The 17877-nt window shown below is 37.8% G+C and overlaps 1 protein-coding gene across 8 annotated transcripts in view; it reads left to right on the top strand.

Moving 5' to 3' along the window:
• Positions 1 to 17877, top strand: part of TRPM3 (transient receptor potential cation channel subfamily M member 3) — a 259670-nt gene that overhangs the window by 12181 nt on the left and 229612 nt on the right. For all 8 annotated transcript variants that reach the window (XR_012506377.1, XR_012506376.1, XR_012506375.1 and 5 more), the window contains exons 2-3: positions 1899 to 2112; positions 5169 to 5293. Coding sequence is in view for 3 of the 8 variants with exons in the window: in XM_074361686.1 (XP_074217787.1) it covers positions 1899 to 2112; positions 5169 to 5293 (339 nt within the window). In the remaining 5 variants the exon portion in view is untranslated. The remainder of the gene's footprint in view (positions 1 to 1898; positions 2113 to 5168; positions 5294 to 17877) is intronic.

Genomic DNA, 17877 nt, shown 5'->3' with positions numbered 1-17877 from the left:
ATCATTTCATATTTTACAACCAATACTTTTTTAGATTTACCATGAACGTGCTAATGTCCTTGAGTAGTATTTTCTCTTGTATCCCAGATCATCCATCTGGGATCATGTAACTTCTGCTTCCTACACGTAATTTAAAATTTCCTTGAGTGAAATCTAATAGAGGTAAATTTCTCAGTTTGGGTAGTTGAAAAATGTCTATCATTTGCTTTCATTTTGGAAAGATATTTTTGCTGAATTCTACAGTGACAGCTCATTTCTCTGCACAGTGAAGATACTGTTCTGATCTCCATTGTCACTTTTGAAGAATAAGCCTTCAGTCTAACGACCATTTATTTGTAGGTGATCTGTCTTCTTTTCTAGCTGTTTTGGAAAGACATTCTCCCTCCCTTTAGTGTGCTCTATGAGACGTCTGTGGGTGGGGTTTCCTTCTATTTATCCTGCTTAGGATTCATTGAGCTTCCTGGATCTGAGAATTCGTATCTTTTAATAATTCTGAGAAATTTCCAGCCAGTCTCTCTTCAAGTATTTCCTCTTCCCCATGGTCTCTTTAATTTCTATCTAGAATTCTGGTTATCTCCTCTAAAGTTCTCAGTTTTTCTTCTGTTTTCAATTCTTTTATCTTTCTAGGCTGTATCTGCTTTATTTCTCTGAATCTATAGTTAGCACATCTGATGGCTAGTTTCATTTATCCACTGTATTGTTCATTTAAATTATTACATTTTAATTTCTAAAAGTTCAGTTTTCATTCTTTTTCAAATGTATGTGGGCATTTTTTTTTAATAGTCTCTGGCCTCTTATTTATATATTCAAGCTTTTCATTTACGTTTCCCAACATATTAAATATAGCTTACACTTGAGAGTGGAGCCCTTTGAAGTATCCCAGCTTTGTGTGGGGTCTCCCCTTAGACTCCCTCACACTGCTAAAGCTATAAAAGCAGATGCTCCAGCTCTTCCAAGGTTTAGAAGAAACCCTCAGGGCCAAAGTCTGCCTTGGTATTTCCTTACCACCTGAGGTTCCAACCTCCCTTGGTTTAGGAATCTGAATATTCCTTCTTTTCATGCCAACTCAGCCATGCATTTCAAAGGCGTTCAAGTACGTTTGCCCAGTATTCTAGTTGTTTTCAGCTAGAGACAAAATCTTTATTTAATGAAACTGAGACCTAAATGGATATCTATATATGTGGTTATATAGATTTTATCATCATATATATTTTTAGTATTTTATTTGTATGATGTGTCATAACTTTATTTCCAACTGCCTCTGGTAAACCCTTGATATCTGCTGTACACTTTAATTTTTTTCAACTATTCTACAAGAATAATTGGCATGCCTTTTGTCACTTCTCTTTGAAAGGTAAAGAAAACATTTGGTATGCAGTTATTATAGATTTAAATAAATATAACCAGCTGCTACCTTATTTTAAAATTCTCATTAAATTATGTAGAACTGTGGAATTCTTCAAAAAGTCTCAAAATAATAGGGTCACAGGAACAGTTCTATTGAGATCCAGTTGATATAAAGGGTTTACTTATATTGAAAATATTAGCAACACTTGAACTGTTGCACAAATACGAAGACTGGTAAAATATAAATATGATTTCCTTTGAGCAAAGAACTCATTCCAGGGAGTGCTGTGTTTACACTGCATTTTAGAAAGTTAAATTATCTTAAAGTTTGTAGTCATTCACAATTTCAAGAAAACCTTTTTAAAACAGTGAATCCCTTTGTTTAATGAAGGCTCCTTTGGTAAAGTAATCAATTTGCCCCTTTTAAAAAAATCTAATTTATTATGAGATGTTTTCTTCAAGTCACTACACATATCACTGCAATCAACAGAGAGCAGCAGCCCCAGCCAGCCCCGCCCTGTCTCCCTAATCGATGGCCGTTTTTCTTCTAGTATGTGCGAGTATCTTTCGATACAAAGCCTGATCTTCTCCTACACCTGATGACCAAGGAATGGCAGCTGGAGCTTCCCAAGCTTCTCATCTCCGTCCATGGGGGCCTGCAGAACTTTGAACTCCAGCCAAAACTCAAGCAAGTCTTTGGAAAAGGTCTCATCAAAGCAGCCATGACAACCGGAGCATGGATATTCACTGGAGGGGTTAACACAGGTAATTGAAGTGGGACAGAGAAGGACAATGTGAGGCCAGGAGAAAGTTGTGACTAAGATAATTTTCTCCGAAGGTTAAATATATTGACATTCCCCGACCCCACCTTGTCCACCTGCCCTCTGTGTCCACACTTACAGGTTATCTCTCCTCTCAGCGATTCTCTCTCTTTCCTCCACCTACATAACTGTAATGTTATTTCTCAACCAAGAAGAATTGCTTACACATAAGAAACAGATTGTGGTATTTAATACTTGACTGTATAGAATCCGTAAACATGACTAATGGAATTTCAAGAGTATTTTCAGTACCTCAGGTTGCCAAAGAGGCATCCAATAATTTTTTAAGGATTAACTTTTGCTCTAAATTGGAGACTCTGCCTCTGTTCTTTAAGTGATTTCAAGTTTGATGCTAATAGCATTTAATTTTTGCAAAATGCCTTTTCCATCGGCAATATATATGTTGTGACAGCAAAGTCTGGAGTAGTATGTGTTTATTATTTAAAATATTTCCTTCATTCAACTCTGCACTAACAGAAGACACACCCCACTCTGAATTCCAAACAGTTTTTTCTGCCTGCCAAATGAGTTTCTATATCGTGATCCAGGGAAGCTGTCAAATCAATTCCTACAAATGCACTCAGAGTTAAGCACTTACCTGCAGAACATTATGAATGCACAACAGATAATGGAATGGATGCCTGTAAATTGGTTTTGACGTATTTCCCCAGCCAGAGTCAGAAGTGCCAATGGGAAGAGACAGTTAATGCTGCAGTAAGTTCATTCAAACTTGTTTCAGGACTCAAAAGTCTGCACAGGTGGACACATCTGGAGTTGGTGGGGCATTCTAAACAACCCTCCACCAACTAGTTTTAAATAAAATTTTAGCTCAATGTTGTTTATTCATTTGTTTGTAGTTTAGACGGTGTTTAAGCAAGACCTGCACTCAGAATTCTCTGCAATACCTAGAATTTGTGAACATTCAGCACACAACTCCACAGGCTCATCTCTGCAGTGAACTCTGCACATCACCTGTGCTCATCCTTGTCATGTGAAACCCTGACTCAGTGTCTCAGCTAACATCTTAGAGTGACCTGCTCAACTGGCTCTTTACTGTTTATTTTGTAGTAATCAAATATCTACAGAGCAGTTTTCTCTCATGGCTGTTCAGGCTTTAAGCTCCAACTTTTACTCACAGCTTTTTTTGTTTGTTTGTTTTTAAATGGAGGTACTGGGGATTGAATCCAGGACCTCATGCGTGTTAACCATGTGCTCTACCACTGAGCTATTTCCCTCCCCCATTATTCACAGCTTTTAACAGGCATCATTCACCTATGATTATTCAGTTTTTCGCTTTTCTGGCAAAACCTGCACCTTGTACGGAGACCAACTCAAAGGTTCTTAAAGAAATTCTAATCAATCTTCTGTTTCAGAAAACTCGGAACATTGCTTATTGTTTTTCTTCTTTTGTGGAATGCATCCAGTAGCAGAAGAAGAATTTATAGCATAAATATTGTAAACCAAAAGGTTCACTTCTGCCTCTCTCCAGGCATAGTGTTCACTCCAGTACCCAAAGTGAGTTTCCCATGGTGGCACACTCAGCTTGGGTAAGAGGCATCGGTAGAATTGTGGCCAATGGAGGGAGGCACTACCATGAAGTTAAACTTCTTGTCCAGGATTGGTCCCTAAAGGAGTTTTGCATATAAATAGGAAAAAATTTAATGCTAGTATTCACAGCTTTACTCTTGTGTTTGTCTGTCTTTATCAGTACTCTCATTTGGAAGATCCATACATAAGCTAGTAAGTGAAATTGATGTTCTTCTCAACACTCCCAGCGCAGCTCAACACGGATTAGTGGCTCTTTGCACTATTCTGTTACTTGATTTCTTTAAAGAAAGCTCTTTCCATTTGATCTTACGAATATTGCAGAATTGAGTTCTTCGCCCATGCCTGTTCACACGCTCCATGATTAAATTGCCTAGTGTGTTTTGTGTGCTTGTTAGCTGAGTACACGGTTTCTGAGCCCTGATGTTGTGCTGGCACCTGAAGCACACGGAGAGAGTGCAACCCTGACCTCCAACCTTCTGCTCCACGAATTTTACTCTGAGAAGAGACAGCCTCACGTGCAGTTATGAATCACAGAAGACTATGAAGTGACATACTGAACTATTCAAAATGTATAAACTGCAGTCCTTGTTAATTCATCTTAACTGTGAAGGAATCCAGTCCAACTCAGGTTTCATATAGGAGGCAGCATGAGGTGTGATTTTTTTTCCTTGAAGAATGGGTGGAAACATGTTTTCTTAGAAAATATATTTTATATCCTCTGTTAAAGTGATCACTTGAGAGGGAATTTGAAAGATTAGAAACTGTGTCTTCTTTAAATGGTTTAGAAAAAGATAAGAGGTAGGTTCCCCACCATCTTGTAAACTGACTTTCCTCTCTCATGGTGATGGAGGAGGCCATTATGACAGAATGGGATAATATTCGAATGATGAAGATAAAAAGGTGTATTTATATATTATTAACATGAATTTTCCACAGAATAGATCAACATTTTCTTTACAAGCAGAGTCTCCACTTTATATGTCCATAAATAAGAAGGTGAAATCAAGATGAACAAAATCTGAGCTAAGTAACTACTCTACTTGAATGACCCTAACTCATACACAAACTGTGATGTAGATTTAATATAATATTACATATGATGCTTTTATAGGATATAGTTATGCTATTAGTCCTTAGCTATACTAACACATCGTTATGCTTGTAATACAAGAAAAAGATTCTCTAAGTTTAAAGAATTGTATTTATTTTTTATAGGCATTGTATGCATTTTTTCATATGAGATAGAATAAGAAATGCATTGCTAGTGTTAATGTACAAGTCCAGCAAATGTATGTAGCATTAGAGCTCCAACTTTATGTTCCCTCCTAAACACATGTAGTTTGTGTAAAGTGTTTATATTTAGGAAAAAACTGTTATCATAATTTCCTTTAGAAAAATAGAAAGTAATTGCTTTAAAAGACAAAAGTAATACTTCTCTTTTTCCTCTTATAGGTGTTATTCGTCACGTTGGAGATGCCTTGAAAGACCATGCATCTAAGTCTAGAGGGAAGATATGTACCATTGGTATCGCCCCTTGGGGAATTGTGGAAAACCAGGAGGACCTGATTGGAAGAGATGTAAGTCCTGGGGGCTGCCCCTGAATGTGACTTCTCATAAAGGTGTTATTAAAAGAGTAGAATAAAATTAGAATTCAAAATATGCACGTTAGACTACTTTGTCAGTCCCCACTTCCCAAAACGAAACTGACATTAGGAATAGTTAATGGGAAGCCATTTATTTTCCAGAATCTCTCTATGTGAACTCCATGTCAATTCTCATGATCAAGAAACGTCCTAAGGAAGACTTGTCAGCTACCCTCTTGGTCTGAATCAAGCAGTGGTCTTTTACCACCCATCAAATTTTGCAAGTGCTCTTGGCACAATTATGTTAAGATTAATTAACAGCATGAACTCATTGACTGATATATTAAATGAGGACTCTCCTCACCCAGGTCTCCAGCTTCTTTATGATTTCAGTGCCCTTCACCCAGATCAGGAGGCTGCAGAGGGAGATTATTCCCATTCAGACTTGGGCTTCCCTGGTTGGCCTTTCTCTTGCTAAATGCTTGGGTGAGGAGTGGGCATCGTGGGATCTGTATTACTCCCTCTGGAACTACTCAGAAGCCCTTGACCAAACTCAGCAGGGTGTCAGCATCTCCTTATTCTGATGTCCAGAGCCACACACTGACCAATCAATCGATAATTTTGCCAAAGAGAATTTGGTCTTATTTTCTCTGAGTCTCATTTCCATTCCTTCCGGGGTCTCCTTTTTGCTTATTTGTTGAAAACCACAAACAAGTCATTCCCAGCCTCCCTTAAAGGGTTTTTCTCTCCTACTAACAACACTTTTCCTCTAGGTAATACTTTCTGAAATTCCATTGATAGGCGTTAAGTTAAACTATGTACACAGATTGCCATGCATTATTCATTTCTTTTTTCCCAGTAATTTTAGTCATTATTTATCAGTGCTTCTCTATATCAGATCGATACAATCCTCCCTTCTCAATCTAGACCTGCCACTGAGTATAATAAATGTACTTAGTAGTTTTTTCTAAGTAGCATGAGGTCTGTCTGAACCAAAAAATTTTCTAAAAAATCAAACAGGTTGAGAGGTAACTGGTCCTAAACTGTTTCTTCTATTGTTTGGCAATATAGTGAAACCATTCTATTTGAGTGCAACACAATATGTGCAATTTTTTAACACAGTGCAAAATACTTCGAATTAAAAAAAATCACATATCATGAAATGTAAGCAGTAAACAAACATTCTTTGAATCTTTCAGAACCTTCATTTTAAGTGAAAAGAAATGTCCCATATCTATACTACCAAATTACATGTGAAAACACTAATTTATGCAGAATATGTAGAATAAGGAATGAGATAGTGTTATCAGTGTAATAATGTTCTCTTGACTAAAATTTACTTGCTGTTTTATATCACACACAAACCGTATTTCTCAAACAGCAGTTCCCAAAGTGTTATGTTGGCAGAACTGACTAGGAAAGTAATATTAATTTTTTTCAGCATATCTGGGGCTAGTCTTTGATAGAATATATTTGGGTTAACACTTGCCTTAGATTCCAAGTTGGCTTTTGAATATATATCGATTGTGAACTAGAACAAACAGAGTTCTTAAAGAATTAGAATACATTAAAATGCCCCTAGTACCAAAAGCATCTGGTAGTTCATTTCATTAACAAACGAATTAACGATTTAAAGTGTGATGATTCTGTAGTCATTGTTAAATGTTCATAGTTCCAGCTCTCTTGAAACTTGAGTTGTTATTTAACTTTGTTGGGGCGGGGGCATTTTGGAACGTTCTCACTCAGATGAATTATGAATAAATGGAAGCTGTTTTTTTCCTTTATTCAAGATAGAGTGACTATATAATTACCTCAGTTGCCTAAACATTTGTAGAGAGTGCTGGCCTACTGCCTTTCTGTGTCGCTTTGTTTGTTTGTCTTCTAATTCCATGTGATTTCAGAAACACAATACTTTTCTTGCCTTGCTGCATAGGAGGAATCACCCCTAATTCATTTTCCTCCAATTCTGGCTTTTTTTTCTTTGATGCCACCTCCTTTGGGCTCCTCTTTTTCACTCTCCTTTTCTTTCTCCCTGTGTTTCTCACCAGTTCTTTGCCAATAGGAACGTATGTGTGTGCCTGTGCCAAAGGGACTGACTTACACAGTCTGCCTTCCCAGGGAAAATCCCAGTGTAGAGGGTAGAAAAAGCCACACATAAATCCAGAAAAATGTGCACATTCATCGTCCCTGCTCACAGGGTTCAATAAAGGCAAGCCACGGCTCACAAAGACCCAAGTGAGATCTAAGGGAGACCAAGAAAAGGAAACAGAACTGGCAGGTTGTAGAGAGCACCAGGAAAACAGTTATATTTTAGTTTTCCAGTTAATCTTTGACCAAGTTCTGTTGAATGTCAACCACTCTGGCATATTCCCCCCTCAAAATTGGGGAACCAGAATATACCTAATATTGCTTAGGCTCTTTTATGATAATAGAGTTTGTTTTTCAAGTTGTAAATTATTTGGTGCAAAAGGGCTGTTTTTGTTGTACAAGATTTATGACATAGTTTGAGGGACATTTTTATATGTGTTTTTTATTCTAATGTGATAATTAAAAAGGAATATGATGTTAAGCTTTCATAAAAAGAAGTATTTGAATGAAATATTGGTGACTACTGGTGAAAATCCCCCGAAAATTCATTCAAGTAGAAGTGTTGTCTGGCAAGCTTCTGAAGTAGTTATAACTATTTTCATAGCTAGCTTATTTTAGTGCCTTCTATCCTTTTTCTTCCATTTTATATAAACAAACTCATATGTAATAAACATCAAAAAAGAAACCTTTTAGTATCAGGCAGGTAGCAGAGAAAAACAACTAACACATTATTAAAATTCTTTACCACTGCAGAATTCTATCAGAATGCAATCGTTTGAAAACATAGGCTTGTTGCATTTTTGGTCAAGTCTATGTCTATATTCCAGAGTAAGATTGAAGTGGCACAAAGTAAATGTCAAGGGAAATACAGGAAATTTACTTGAAATAAATAGAAGTACAAGGATAAAAGAAAGGCCCCATATCTTACGCCAGGTACTTTATTACTGTTGATTTATATCCAAATTGATAGAAAATCTAGATTATTTTATTTCAGTGGGACTGTCTCCTAGATTTTAGAATCTGAACATTCAAGTACTACTAGAGTAATTTTATTGACATTGCAGTTGCTGTTCATCTTAGAATTGGAATATCTCTTTGAAATGGGATCATAAAGGTAAATACTCACCCTAAAAATAAAGAAGAAAGATTAATTTGCCCTAGGGTCTGCTTCTAGATATTCTGAAGCATTTACCTGCCTTCAAGTCTTACCTTTTAACTAAACTTTAAAGTTACAAGGCATGCATCTTTGGATTCTCAGAGTCCAACTTAGAGTCACACACAAAGAAGGTACTCTAATAAATGTGGATGAAGATGGATTGGCCATAGTGAAATTCAGGCTTCAGGGGAAATAAACATAATGGAAAAAATATAGCAATAAATCTTAATCTAGTTCACAACTTTACCACAACTTCATCTCTTCATGTTACGGAGCTTGATCATACTATTGTGACTAGAGTCAGGGGATTTTTTTAAACCAGGCATCTGAATATGAAACTATTTTCTTATGCTGCAACTCAAGGTGGGAGGTAGATGGTGAAGCCTCTACATGTTGGGTATGGGGCAAAGAAATGTGAAAGCAGAAGAGGCCCTTCTCTAACATCTTTGAAAGATGCATGATTCACCCAACTGAGTGATAGAACTAGCCTTGATTCTTTACATTTAAATACCTTCAACTCTGTTTAGCCAAATTTTTCAATTAATAGATCAAAACAACAGACTTTGATGAGCAATAATGCTGTGAATACTGAGATGGTAACAAATTTTTTGTCCTGCCATTAGACCTGAAAATGAATATTGTTCAGCTCTCAAGAGCAACTCCACCTCTGTGAACTTTCCATATTATTCCTACTGCCCCTTTCTTCTATGGCAATCCATGATCCTACACTTTAGTAAACTAAGCTCGAGTCTCCCTTCCACCAAGACATCTTCCCTGACTTCACCCATGATGTCATATCCCTGATTATAATTCTCTCACAACTGTCTTCTTCACAAACTTAATTAAAACTCCTCAGAAATGGGGATTAAATTGTTTTCTTTGTTTCTTGTTAACCACTAACATAATACTTTGCATGAACATGAGGCATTGACTTAATCTCACTTAAACTCTGTAAGATTTGATGTCTTCATCTCTAAGTGGACTATGAAAACACTTGCTCTATCTTTATACAGCTTCTCTGAACATAATCATAATAATAGTTATTATAATTTATTGAACTCTTATTTGAAGAAGCTCTCTATAATTGCATATATTAGCCTTCTGAGATATGTACTATCCCATAAGGAAACTAAATAAAGTTTAGAGCCAAGATCTAGTGTCTCCAAAGCCCATACTCTTTAACTAGTAGTATGCCAAGTCATTTACAGAAAATAGTTAATGCTACTATATTTTTATTGTTAGTTGAGATACTGGAAGATATCTTATGCCTGTAAATTGAACTCAAAAGTAGTTCAATGATTATTATGAAAGCGTCACCAGTGGAAAGTCAAGAAAGAACTTCCAATGAAATGTGATTTTCATATGACTCATTTCAGACTTAGATTGTTGCTTTAGAAAACAATCTGACCAGAATTGTTTCAGGTAATTGAACAGTTTTGAAGCTTTTATCATTTGTCTTTTCCCCACGTTTAGGTTAACAAAAAACACATGTCAAATTAAAAATCTAGACATGATCACAAGAAAAAACACTTTTCATTTTAACTTGAGGATGAAAATTGTGTTTGGGTAGATCTCTAACACATCATCTTATGTGGTTATTAAATTTTCTTGACATTCAATGATATCTTCTATTTTCCCTGAGCTATAGATTTATTCCCAGAATTGTATAATCTTTAAGAATTATTACATTTAATTGGAAAGTGTTCTTTTGATGTCATTTTATATTTTAAGCCAAGGAAAATAAAGTTTAATAACACAACTGATTGATAATTCTAGTCCAGGTTCCAACTCAGTAAATTTTTCACTTACTTCCAATGCAAGCCAAATATGACTTGATATTGTAAGCTCAGAAAGCCTCCCAATAGTGGTCCTTGCATGGTGTTTATTAGACTTATATGACTAGGTTAGATAAGATCTATTCAGAGGATGTGAGAAGAAAAGTTCAGGGATAAGGGGACCCACCCAAGTCTGTACAGTTACAAAGGAGCCAGTGCTAGCTAAACCTAGACCACACTCAAGTTCAGGGCTACATTCAACTACTTGAGAAATATAGTTCCAGTAAAGACGGTGTTGAGTTCGGATTTGGACATGTTGATTTCAAAGTCCCTTTGAAATATCTATGTGAAAATGTCCAGCAGGACAGTGGGTATATGAGGTAGAAGCTTAGGAATAAGATCTAGCTGCCCACATAGATTCAGAAGGCATCTGCATGCAGATGACAATTAAAGCCATTGCAGTGGATGGGATCACCAAAGGAGAGTATGCAGATTGATGAAAAGGAGGATCTGGTGATATCCTGGATCCTGGATCCTGGTGATAGCCAATATTTAATGACTGAGCAGAGGAAAAGCAGCCTGCCAAAGAGACCAAAGGAAGGGCCAGAGATAGGAGCAAAACCAGAGAGTGTTATGGAAGCCAAGGGAAGAGTGTGCTTCAGAAGGGTGGAGTGAAAGGAATGCTAAGTACAACTGAGAGGCTAAGGAAGATACGGACTTAGAAGTGTTCATCCAGTTTATCAAGACAGACATCATTGGCATCATTGGTCAAAGCTGTTTCAGAAGAATGATGAAGTGGCAAGCCACATTTCAGTGGGTTGAAGAGGGAAAAGAAGAAGTGGAGATGGAAGGTAGAAACTACCTTTTAGAGGCTTGGCTTGGATGAGGATCAGGGACATGAGTAGCCAAAAGGAGCCATAATTTGAGGGATTTTTTTTCTTCAAAATGAGAGACTTGAGTTTGCTTGTATGTTCATGGTAGAAATGGAGTTAGGAATGGAGAGGCAAAAATTGATGAAATAAGTCCTAGAGTGGCTCTGCAGTGATGGGGCCGAGAGCTAACGGGGAGATGAGCCATCTGTACCCTGGTAACCAGAGGAGAAGAGGAAGGAATATGCAGGCAAAGCGTTGGTGGCAGGAAGTTGAAGTTAACTGGTGGTTTATCATTTATCCCTGAAATAATAACAACAATAATAATATCAACACTTTTGTAGAGCTTGATAAGTAACAGCATCTGTCTAGGCACTCTGCACAGATAGTCATTACTTCTCACAATGGCACTCAGAAGTTGTTATTTTTAGTATCACTATCATTCTTCCCATTTTACTGATGGTGAAACTAAACACAGTGAGATTAAGTAACTTGCCCAGTGTTACAAAACTAATGAATCATGTAACTGGGATATAAACCTACGCCACCCAGTTCCCAAGATCATATTCTTATCTCTTATTGCAATACTTTGCTTCTCCGTTATAAAAACAGCCATCATTTACATGAGTTCCTATGTGGATCATTTCCTGAGTTTTATATCTCATTTAATCCTTATGATGCCCCAATGAGGGAGTTATAATCATTATTAATCTCCATTTACAAATAGAGACATTGAGACACAGAAGGTAAATAACCTGCTTAGGGTCACTTGACTGGCAGATGTGTAAGCACAGGAGTCAGATCACCTGCAGAACGAGGAAGGATAGTGTTTGGGGTAAGACTATGAGGAGAGTGGAGGGTAGCAGTCCTAGCCCCAAAGGAGAACCAGAGCCAGGACTGATCAGAGCCCAAGGAGGGAGTATCAGGCAGCTCAGAGGACCCAAGGAGGCTTGAGGTCATGAAATGATGATGCACCAATGAATCCAGAATAGAGGGAAGAAAATATGTTTTGAAGTCTCAAAAAAGATGGTAGTAATACACTGTTATATTAGTTATCTATCACAGTGTAACAAATTACCTCCCAAAACTTCATAGTTTTAAAAACACATTCGTCGTCTCACAGTTTCTGTGGATCAGGAATTTGTGAGTGGCTTATCTGGGTAGTTCCGGCTCGAGGTCTCTCTCAAGGTCACAGTCAAGGTGTCAGTTGGGGCTACATCCTTGGATGAATAGGGCTGTAGCACTCTCCTCCAAAATGACTCACTCACATGGCTGTTGGTTGGAGTTCCCGCCATGTGGACCTCTCCAGAAGGCTGCCCGATTAACATGGCAGCCGGCTTCCCCCAGAGTAAGAGATCCAAGAGAGAGCTGAGAGGATCCCTTTTATGACCTAGTTTTGAAAGTCACACACCATCACTTCTGCTTTATTCTACTTAGAAATGAGTCACTAAATCCAGGCAGACTAAGGGAAGCCTTTTCAAATAAGTTTTGAACATATTTTTAAATCATCCCACGGATTCATGGTGGTTTCTAAAGCGGGTAACCCCTTTCAGAACTCAAGGGCCTTTCCCATTACCAGTAAGCCTTGTGTCTGAATGGTACACAGTCCCCTCAGGACACGGCAGAGGAAGGTGAGCCTCTTCGAGTAGAAAGCCTGAAATGAGGACGGTGCAACTCTTTGCAGCCCATGAGTGGAGGAGCGCATTTTCAAAGTGCTACAGAAACATGTAATTGCTCCTCCTGTGGATTTTAGTGAGAGTCACGCAGCTAAAGTATCTGGGCACTCTTTGGAGGTGGATCCATGGGTATGCTGGTTTCTTGTTTGAATTGCTGAGCTGGAAGGCAGCAGCTGGGTTTCAGTATGACCCTGCTTTATATCTGGACTTACAGCTGAGCTGCCTGAATGGGAAATAACAAGCCAGTGTCTCCAGTAGCTCAGGCCTCACTACAGTTTTGAGGATACACAGTATCTTTCTTTTTCTTTTACTTTTTCTTTTTTTTTCTTTTTTTTTTAGTTCATTCTCCCAGTCTCCTTGTTTCTTTATCTCAGACACAGAGGTTGTTTCCCATATCTCTGCAGTATACCCTCACCCCTTCCAGAAGCACATGCCTGATCGTAAAAGAACTTTGCCACTCCTTTTGTTTCTCTCTTCTCAAACCACACACCCCATTTTCCTGCATGCTGCTGCCTTTTCTGATCTCTGTCTACTATAGAGTTCTAGAGGACTCACCTGGAAATAATCTGATCAGCTGTCAGAAGGATTTTAATGCCCGGCTGAGCTGGACAAGAATGTCCAGCAGTAAAACTAACCATAATACCCTTTATAAATTTAGAGTCAGGCAGGATCTTCTGTCTTCCATCTAACCATCTCCTGGTCTGTAAAGGAACTGAAGATCTACATGTGGTTTAGAGGGAACAGTGTGGTTAGTGGGACCAAGACTCTTCACTTCTCTGAGCCTCTACAGTTTTGTCTTTAAGATAATCATGAAATTGATTAATTCAGGGGAAAGTATCTATTGCAGTGCCTGGCTGACAATAACTGATCAACGAATGCTCATTTTCTTCCTGCCTAAATTATCATGATAGTGAGTACTATTAGGAGGGAAAGAATGACTCAGTAGGCTACTCGTCCCCTACTCTGCTATTGCCTGAGAAAGGCTGATACACACCTCACCAGGCATTAAGTTCTGGGATTGCAGAAGGCCTGTGGCTGATGACTCAAAAACCTGACTGAGCTCAATTCATTTCTGTTCAGGAAGAGTCACAGATATCCAAACTGCCCTTGCATCATAAAAAGCACGACAAAATGGAAGAGACACCAAGACATAAATGAGCTACCTTTTTTTTGTAACCAACACATCTGGAAGGTCATTGTTCTGTACTAACTTGGAAAAAGCAAACGTGTATTTTAATACAGGCTCTCCGGGCTCCATTTTAGAGGTAGAAAGACTTCAGAATTTCTAGACACATTCTCTTCCTTACAGATGAGAAAACTACCATCCAAAAAATTTCTTTCAGTAAATATATTTTGAAAATTTATTGTGAGATATGACTTAGATGCAAGATTATGTATCTCCTCAAGCCAGCCCACTACTTACCATGTACATTTCCTCGAGAAATTCTGAAGGAGTGTGTGAATGAATGAATGAATGAATTCAAAGACTTGCCCAAGGTCATAAATTCGTAATTAGAGGAATTAGAATTTGAACTCCCATCTCCTGACTTTTCACTAAATACTCTAGGGTGAGACCAGAACGTGAATGAAGGTAGCTAGGAAAAGTCAAGCAGGTGTCCTAGATCAGTTTAAGCCCATCCAGGGATGGATAAATGCAGCACTCTGGCCCCAGCATGTGAAGGATATTCCATTTTTCCAGTGTCTCTAAATCAGTTTTCTACTGGCAGTGATAATGACCCTACACATGCCTGATATAAAGGACCTCTGCCTCATTAAATCCTTGAACAGCTTCCACTACATTCCCTCTTTGTTGCAGAGTCAAGGTACATTGTGACCTTGGAACCAGAACTTTACCAAACAGCCAATACAAACTGGTGTAAAATGGGTGAAGTGAGTGAAAATGTCTCTTACATACCCTTGAGGGGCAAGCAAAAGAGGCAAAATGTCATTACTTAGAGGAAATGGCCCATGGTACCCAAAGAACCCTAAGTATCTAAAATCTATTTCTAAGCAAATTTCCCTTCTAGGGGTAGACTCCCTTGTAGCTACCAATCATGGAAGATCACTCGATATGTAGGCCTTTCAGACACCATTCAGCCTTTCTCAGCCCAGATTCCTCATTTGAACTACAAAACACAGAAAATTATTTGAGTACATAACCTGAACCATCCTGTGTTCTTAGGAGAGAAGGTGGTCCATTACATGCAAGGGGTACTGCAGGGCATTAGGGTTTGACACTCCCAGGGAACACTGGCTGAGAAATGTGCTAGAGTAACCTGTATACCTACAAGTCATGAACAGGTCACAGTGGTTCTTACTATGCACTTAGCACATGTGCGTATACACACACACACACACACACACACTTCCAAAAAAGTCCTCTTTTTATGAGCTCTTAGCAGTGTAAGTGAATTCATTACCTCCAGAATTTTATCAGAGGGAAAATTCATTTGTATTCATGAAATACAAAGACATTATTTTTCTCTATTTGAAAAACATAACAGGAAGATCAGCAAATCTTTTGCAGATATGCAGATTGTAACTTGAACAAAAATAGGCCGCTGGTACATTTATTATGAAGAATATTAAGTGGATTTTGTAGGCAAGTTAGACCAAAACACTTTCCTCTGAAGCGTTTGGAAAGTTATTTCCAACTTTTCAGTTAATCAACAAGTATTTCGAGAACATCACCCTCCTGAATAACCTGGGGGGATATGCAAAGAAAAAACACTTTGCGTATTTTACTGATTACTGATATTTTTTTCTTTTCTTATGTTGATTGATTTAAATCCTCGTGTAAAACAAAAGTCAATTACTTGTCTCTCGTTATTTCATTTTGGTCACTAGTTTGCAGTTGGAAAATCAGTTTATAGTTGCTAAAATCAAGCAGAGCTTGAGAAGGAATTCACATTTATAGATTGCCTGTTAAGAGCCAGGCATGGTGCCAGGTACTTTGCACATATAATCTCATCTAACCCCCATGAGGTAAGTGGTTTTATCATTTCCCTTTTACAGATTTAAAATGTGAGACTCAAATTCACACAGCTACTGACAGGATTGGGATTCAAGCAGATTTCTGTGGCTCAGACCTTCAGGATTGTTCCAAGATTTAGCATAGCTTCCTCCAATGATGACTATAAGATAAATTAGGACATTTTACTTATTTTTCAGGTTTATATCCTCTGTTATTCAGCAGACAAAAATCTCTGCCAAATATGGCCACCTTTAACCTACCTTCACATAAGATCAGAAGAAATGAGGAGCAGTTAATATGGAGGAATTAAAGTTCACGAGTGACACTGTAAACTTGACCCTCTTACTGGGACTGATTGAAATGTACAGTATTCCCAAAGAGCTGGCGTGCCATGTTTCACAAGAAAAGAAGGTTAAAACTCAGAAGACTGAAGCACCCATGTCCTTAGAGTCCTGTAGTGGGGGAAACATATATAGAATATAGTCGGGTGATTTAATTATGTTCTTTTATTCTCAGATGGTGATGAGTACATCAACTTGGCCCAGAGTCGTTTCACTCCTCTATTCATTTGAAAATGTCACTTTCACTGATGGTTTTTAATTAGGTTCCCAGGAATTAGAAAACATGTCCCATGTCTCAGCTAGAACAAGTGCCTGGGGTTCACCATCATATATAGTTTAACCTCTAGAAAATCCAGTGTCCCATGCCTCTCACAGAACTGCTGTGGGGTTTCCTCCTTCTTGGCATGAAGCCTTGGGGAGATGCTGTTAGGAAAAGTAATCTAAAGCTTTTTCTTTTGTTCAAAAGTACAATGCAGAGGCACTTTAAGAATAGGAGAAAGTCTTTCTGCTAAGCCTCTTTCAACAAAGCATTAATATTTATTAACTTGCTCTCTGCTGTAGAATGAATGTTTTATGATCAAAAATGAGTAACAACAAAATGGGAATTTTAACCACAAGCGACCTACTCTTCCAGTGATAAAGAACTCAGGATGGGGTTTGCCAACCACTCTCTCTCTGTTTAGGGGGACTTCTTATTCACTCATCTAGACAAGGGAGTAATTGAATCCTGCTCCATGTGATTACTGGAAACAGTCAGTAATCACAAAGTTAGGGGCTTCCTTTATCAATCAGAGCCAGCTAGAAATAAGCTATGAATTAATGTCATATTAATGCCACGTTAACTAATAGGCACATGTATTGAAAGGACTGAAGGATATTTCAAAAGCTCAGAATTATACATTTTAAATTTAGATTAGATCAATTCCCAAACAATTCAGACAAGAAAGGGGTTTTTTTTTTGCAATTTTGAACAAAAGCATATCTGTCTCAAGTTTTTTTAAATTAATTCTTTCACTATTTATTGAGTAGATTCTGTTTGCCAGGGACGTAGAAATGTAGGGTTTTGAAATCACCATCAAAGTCTAAAATAGGGCTTTTATGAGATCTTTCCAGTTGACAGCTACCTTTACTAAATCGCTTTGTAATTCCTTTAGCAAACTACTCAAGTCTTACTACAGCTTTTCATGGTGAGTTATTATATACTTAAGATGAACACGAGCATCTCAGCTCCATAATTAATGTACACACTGCATAAAGGCACAGAAATAAAAACCTGTTAGCATTTATTTCTGTCCTGTCAATTTCAGTGATTCAGTACAGAGATAACTGTATGGGGAACATGTAACAGTGAGTTTGTTGAATGTTCCTTTTCATAGTCTTGTGTGAAATTTCTACCTACATACTTTAAGAGTAGATTTCCAACACATCTCTTGTTTCCATTGTGGCTAAGCAGCTTGGGAAAAGGGAATAAACGTTGATTTTAGAATCCAGCAGACCTGGGTATGAATTCTGGTTCTGTGTATAGTAAACTTTTATAAAATCTACTTAACCTGTATTTCTATTTCTTCACTTAGAAAATAAACATAATAACATCTACTTGCAGGATTGTTGCAAGGAATATAAATAATGTATATAAAACAGCCAGCTCAAAATAGGTTTTGCTTTTCTTTTTACATAAAAACTCTGAAAGGCCACACTA

Source organism: Camelus bactrianus, chromosome 4, assembly GCF_048773025.1.
Source record: "Camelus bactrianus isolate YW-2024 breed Bactrian camel chromosome 4, ASM4877302v1, whole genome shotgun sequence".
NCBI lineage: Eukaryota > Metazoa > Chordata > Mammalia > Artiodactyla > Camelidae > Camelus > Camelus bactrianus.
Note: the sequence above shows the minus strand (reverse complement) of the source record. Positions and strands in the feature narration are given on the sequence as shown.